The sequence below is a fragment of the Bos taurus genome, chromosome X (genome assembly GCF_002263795.3).
Source record: "Bos taurus isolate L1 Dominette 01449 registration number 42190680 breed Hereford chromosome X, ARS-UCD2.0, whole genome shotgun sequence".
In the NCBI taxonomy this organism is placed as follows: Eukaryota; Metazoa; Chordata; class Mammalia; order Artiodactyla; family Bovidae; genus Bos; species Bos taurus.
This window is the reverse complement of record NC_037357.1, coordinates 31,703,447-31,710,187: the sequence shown is the minus strand read 5'-3', so window position 1 is coordinate 31,710,187 and position 6,741 is coordinate 31,703,447. Positions and strand designations below refer to the sequence as shown.

Below are 6,741 nucleotides of genomic sequence, written 5' to 3'. Positions count from 1 at the left end.
CCCTAACCGACGCAGGCACCTTACTCATCCCTCCTGGTTCTACCACTGAGGAAGGGTGGAGATGCATCAAGGTAGACCTGATGGCATCCCAGATTGATTTTCAGTTCCTTACCACCACGACCTTTGTTTAATTTGCCCTTTTCTTCTGATGCCACTCAGGTTGGCACAGAGTAGATTTCCAGAATGTTTCCCAAGCTAGGACTACTAGGGGAAGCATCCATCTTACATGTGCCCATGCACATTCCTGAGTACCGTCCTGACCATAGTAGAAGTGGTGAGTCATAAAGGGGTGAACAACAACCAAGATGTCCCTTATGAGTGTCACCACAGCAGTATATATGAGGTCAGCCAGTGAGGAAAAAGTGATTTTTGTCCTCAAGCTACTAGGGTCAATGCTTCCAGTTCATTTCCACAGCTTTCACAAAAGAAATATCTAAAAAGTTGAGACAGAGGCCATTCAAGAGCTTTCTCTGGTCTGTTAAGAGCTAGCACTACCAAAGGAAGAAGCCCACTGCACTTGCAATCTAACCAGGTCCTGCAGTTCCCTATCTGTGTCCTCAAAAACCTCATGGTTACCAGCGATGCTTGTATCCACACAGATCAGAAGCACAGCCATGACAAAGACTCACTTTTAGGTTGCTGGCCCTTGAAGCAGGCAGCCAAGAGATGGACCTCTAGCCTGAGAGACGTTCCTGGAGCTAGAGCCCCGCCTCACTCCCAAACGTGCTCTTGTAACTTTTGGCTCCTAGCAAGGCTAGGCACTTCTATACAAGGGGTCTAAGTAAAAGTATACAGTAACTTCATGGATCACAAGTCCCTTGGAAGTCTATGATCTGACAGAGTAGGTTAGTAGTTCTAATTCCCCACGCAATTATGAAATGGTCAAACAGACCAGGAAAAGGTGATCAAGAAAATAAAGTTTGGACCACACACTTTGCCCATTTCTGGCCACTCCCTTCACAGGGACCTTGGGTGTCTCTTGGCATTGGCAGGTCCATATAAACCCCTGACAAGGCTCCCCTTTTGGGGGCTGCCTTCAGTCATTACAAGGCACCTCAAAACCGCAGAACAGGACTCATCAATTGCTTCACGCAGGGCATGTCATTCATTCACACAAGCACACCAAAGAGTTAGTAAAGTAAAGCAGAAAACGTATATACTGAGAAATCAGGGAGGCTAGAGCTCTGAACGTTCTTACCTTGTCCTGAAGATCCCAGACGAGCCCCCAAGAAGATAGATTATGGAGAGTGATGTCAGATTCGTGATCTCCAAAGAAGAAGATTTAGCTTTAGGTCCAGGGACCAGACTTGACCACTCAAGAGCTTCTGTGTAACAGAGTTTTATTAAAGTGCAAGAGGACAGAGAGAGCTTCTGACATAGACATCAGAAGGGAGACAAAGAGTGCCCCACTCGCTACTCTTAGAAAAGGGAGTTATATACTTTTTCAATTGGTTATTACAATAAATCAAAAGGATGTCTCAAGATTGTAAAGATCTAGACCCACTCTCACAATTTACATTTTAATATGATAGGATTAAAACTAACAATAGAAAGATCTTACCAGACCCACTCCTGCAGTATACAAGTTTTAAGATAACAAGGTTAGTCAGAAGGTTCTTGTTTAAGAGAAACATATCCTTGAGAAGGATACATTGTTATATTAACTAAGACAAAGCAATGTAGAAAAAAATGTTTGTCCTTTTCTCTTCCTTGAGAACCTGGATCCCTTTTTCCTCCTTGGGGACCCTGAACTTCTTATCAACCTTCCTAGGAATTGACTCTCTAAGTAGAAGACTGAGTGCTTTTCTTCTAAGATCAAAATAACAAAAAGGTGTCCACTCTCATTGTACTGAATTTCTGTCCCTGAAATCATATTAGAAAATGTATGAGAAGTTATCCAGTTTGGAAAAAAATTAAACCGTTTTTATTTGCAGGCGACATCAGTGTAGAATACCCAATGAAATCTACAACAACAACAAATAACAAAAACTAAGAAGTAATTTAAGCAATGTTGCAAGATATACAGTTGATATATGAAATCCAATTAATTATTTTCTATATAGTAGGATAGACAATTGAAAATTAAAATAAAATAGTAACATTAACAATAACATTTAAGTATGAAAAACTTAAGAATCTGGTAAATATATATGAAAGGCAACAATGCAAAAAAATGGACAAAAGATTTGGACAGGAAATTCACTAAATAAAGATATACAGATGACAACTAAGCACTGCACACCAAGATGATGGCTCTAGTGAGAACAGACAAGAACAAGTGTGATGAAGATGTGAAAAAATTTGAACTTTCATACACCATTTATGGGAATACAAAATAGTATAGCCCTGGTGGAAAACACTTTGGAAGTTGCTTAAAAAGTTAAACATTGGGTTACTATATGACCCAGCAATCCCACTCCTAGGTATACACCAAAAAGAATGAAAAAAATGTTTATCCAAGGACTTGAACGTGAATGTTTATAACAGTCCTCTTTCTAATAGTCAAAAAGTTGAAGCAACTCAAATGTCCACCAACTGGTGATCAAATAAATAAAACGTGCAATGTAATATTATTTGACCATAAAATGAACGGAGCTCTGATACATGCTATAACGTGCTATACCTCTGAAATGATTGTGTTAATTAAAAGAAGCCAGGCACAAAAGGCTGCATATTGCATTATTCTGTTCATATAAATGAATATGTCCAAGATTAGGTAATTCTCTAAAGACAGAAAATAGAGTAGTGGATGTGAAGGGCCAGATGAAAGGAGAAATGGAAAATGTCTGCCAACTGTATAGCGTTTCCCACTGGAGTGATGAAAATATTCTAGAATATGGTAGCGGTTATGGTTATGTAACCTATGCATAAATTACAAATCAATGAATTGTACATTTTAACTGGTAAATTCATGGTACATGGACAACATGTCAATAAATAAAAAGCTAAAAAATCTCACTAAACTTGACTTCTATGTCCAGGAAAATTACCCTTCAAAAATAAAGGAGAAATAGATATTGTCATATGAACAAAAAATAAGACAATTTACTCTTAACAGTTATCTTGTCTGTAAGAAATGTTAAAATAAGTTATTTCCACCGGATAAGATGATATTAAACAGAAACTATGAGTTAAGAAAGAAAAAGTGTCATAAAATAAATAAATAAATGAAAGTAAAATAAAATGAAGCATTTTTCTTATTCTTAATTGGTAAAAGATAAATGCTTGTTTGGGCTTCTCCATTTTTACTTTTCACTGATTATGAATCTTCATAATTAAAGTCAGTTTCCTGTACACAACATATATTTTGGCTCAGCAGTAAAGAATCCACCTGCAATGTAGGGGCTGTAGCATACTTGAGCTCCATCTCTGTGTCAGGAAGATCCTCTGGAGGAAAGCATGGCAACCCACTCCAGTATTCTTGCCTAGAGAGTCCCACAGACAGAAGAGCCTGGAGGACTACAATCCATAGGGTCACAAAGAGTTGGACATGGTTGAAGTGTCTTAATGCGCATGCACAAATGTTCGTTTAAAGCAATTACAGCATCAATTGTTTATAACAAATGAATAAGTATATGGCTGCAATATCACAAAACAAAGAATGAAAGAACTAAGAATACTCCACTAATTTTATGAGAATTGATATAATGTCATTTGAGGGTTCAGTTCAGTTGCTCAGTCGTGTCCAACTCTTTGAGACCCCATGGACTGCAGGATGCCAGGCCTCCCTGTTCCTCACCACTCCCGGAGTTTACTCAAACTCATGTCCATTGAGTCAGTGATGCCATCCAACCATTTCATCCTCTGTGGTCCCCTTCTCCTTCTGCCTTCAATCTTTTCCAGCATCAGGGTCTTTTCAAAGAAGTCAGTTCTTTGCATCAGGTGGCCAAAGTATTAGTGTTTCAGCTTTAGCATCAGTCCTTCCACTGAATATTCAGGACTGATTTCCTTTAGGATGGACTGGTTGGATCTCCTTGCAGCCCAAGGGATTCTCAAGAGTCTTTTCCAACACCACAGTTCAAAACCATCAGTTCTTCAGCACTCAGCTTTCTTTATAGTCCAACTCTCACATCTGTACATGACTACTGGAAAAACCATAGCTTTGACTAGACAGACCTTTGCTGGCAAAGTAATGTCTCTACTTTTTAATATACTGTTTAGGTTGGTCATAACTTTCCTTTCAAGGAGTAAGCGTCTTTTAAGTTCATGGCTGCAGTCACCATCTGCAGTGATTTTGGAGCCCAAAAATATAAAGTCTGACACTGTTTCCACTGTTTCCCCATCTATTTCCCATGAAGTGATGGGACCAGATGCCATGATCTTCGTTTTCTGAATGTTGAGCTTTAAGCCAACTTTTTCACTCTCCTCTTTCACTTTCATCAAGAGGCTTTTTAGTTCCTCTTCACTTTCTGCCATAAGGGTGGTGTCCTCTGCATATCTGAAGTTATTGATATTTCTCCCAGCAATCTTGATTCCAGTTTGTGTTTCATCCAGCCCAGCTGATATACTCTACATAAAAGTATAGTGCATATATGTAAAGCACATCTACATATAAGTACAGTACATATATGTATAGTACACCTACATACATGATTTACTCTACATATAAGTTAAATAAGCAAGGTGCCAATATACTGTGTTGACATACTCCTTTTCTTATATGGAACCAGTCTGTTGTTCCATGTCCAGTCTATTGTTCCAATTGAGGGTGGGCATATATTATTTTAAAATGTATATTGTAAGTCATATTTTAACACTAAAATTTTAAAAAAATGAAATACATGTTTTTTTTAATCAGAAAAGGATCTAAACTATAATCATAAAAAATGTTCAATTAAAATAGGAGAAACAAGAAAGAGACAGAAAGAATCAAAGAAAAAATTGAAAGTAATGAATAGAAAGCAGTCACAAAGATGATAGATCATTAATTACTCTAAATGTGAATTCTCTACCTATACCAGTCCAAGGCAGAGATTGTCAGAATGGATAGGACACAACAATAGCAACAACAAAACACAAAACCAAAGTACATGCTGTGTACAAGAAACCCACTTTAATTATGAAGATTCATAGTCAGTGAAAAGTAAAGATGGAGAAAACAACATCATGCCAACACTAATCAAAAGAAAGCTGGAGGGCTATCTTAAATTTAGACAAAGCATACTTCAAAATAAAAAAGATTAACAGGGGATAATGAGGGACATTATATAATGGTAAACAAGTTACTTTTACAAAGACACATAGCAGTCCTTAACATTTATGTACCTAACAACAGAGCATCAAAATCCATGAAGCAAAATGATAGAACTTGAAGGAGAAATAGTCCACCATTACAGTTGGAGATTTCAACTCCTGTGTCATTAATTGATAGATCCAGCAAGCAGAAAATCAATAAAGATATGGATGGCCTGAAGGGTACTATCAATCAACTTGATCTAAGTGACATTTATAGCATAATCCATCCAACAACAGAATAGACATTCTTCGGAGGTTCACATGAAACATTCACCAAGGCAGACTACATTCTAGGTCATAAAACATACCTTAAGAAATCTAAAAGAATAGAAATCATACAAAGTATATTCTCTGACAAAACTGTAATTAAACTACAAATCAATAAAAGAAAGAGGGCTGGAAAATCCCCATGTTTGGAAATTAAAATACACGCTTCTAAATAAACCATGGGGCAAAGAACAAGTCTCAACATATTGAACTAAATGAGAATGAAAATACAACCTATCAAACTTTGTGATAGAGTTAAAATAATATTTAGAGGGACATTTATAGAATTACATGCAAATATTAGAAAAGAAGAATGATCTAAAATTAATAACCCATTTCTATTTTAAGAAATAAAGAAAGAGGCTCTTAGGGACTGCGGTCTGCACATCGCTGGAGGCCTGGCCCACCTTGCAGATCGCTGTGGAGAATGGCTTTGTGCACAGCTGGGAGAAGGCTGAATGGCTGGGGAGTGCAGTGGAGGAGTACTTCTTCCACAATGCTGACTTGGAGCTAGATGAGGTGAAGGACTTCCTCAGGGAGCTAATGAAAAATGAGTTTAATACAGTTGTGGGGGGTGGGAGTCTGCCCCAGGTGAGTCAGCAGCTACAGACCATGTTCCACCACTTCCAGAGGAGTGATAGGGCTGCTCTGAAGGTGATGGCCTCTCTCATCACGCAAAGAAAGTGTAAGGTCAGAGTCAATGGACTGACTACAGCCAGAGAGACTGATGAGGATGATGGTGCAAATAGCATGAAGGAGATGGAGATTGCAGCTATGAAATATGGGGCAGCTACAGATGGGATCTGCCCACAGCCTGAACACTTTGGTCCAGACTCCCAGACTATTAAGGAAGAGGATAAAGTGGAGGATGGCCAGACCAGAGAAAGAAATGAGTAGGGCTGGAAACGGTCTGGGTCCTTGTTTGCTTGGGACTTGTTTGTAGGGTTTTTGTTGGAGGGTTGCAGACCTCTGTACTGGTTATCTCATCTCCATTCTCACCCCATTCCCTCATCCAGCTTCTTCCAGGGGGGCAGAAGAATCCAAGGGTCCTTGGTCTTGGGGTTATCTGAGTGATAAGATCTGGTTTCCTAGCAAAGTGTCTCTTGGGTGCAGTTAGTGTGAAGAAGGAGGGATGAGTGCTATGGCAGTGACTGGGGGAGAAGCTAATAACTGGTAGGCAGGGGAATAGTAGGCAGGGGAATGTGTGAAAGGAGAGGACCAGAAGGAGAACCAGTGTTC

The 6,741-nt window shown here is 38.9% G+C and overlaps 1 protein-coding gene across 1 annotated transcript; it reads left to right on the top strand.

Moving 5' to 3' along the window:
- The first annotated feature begins 234 nt into the window (after nucleotides 1–234).
- On the top strand, nucleotides 235–6,438 carry LOC784285 (pre-rRNA-processing protein TSR2 homolog). The gene is made up of 2 exons (XM_059883820.1): nucleotides 235–274; nucleotides 5,873–6,438. Exons 1-2 carry the CDS (start codon nucleotides 235–237, stop codon nucleotides 6,397–6,399), a joined length of 567 nt encoding a protein of 188 aa, XP_059739803.1. The 3' UTR covers nucleotides 6,400–6,438.
- The last annotated feature ends 303 nt before the right edge of the window (nucleotides 6,439–6,741 follow it).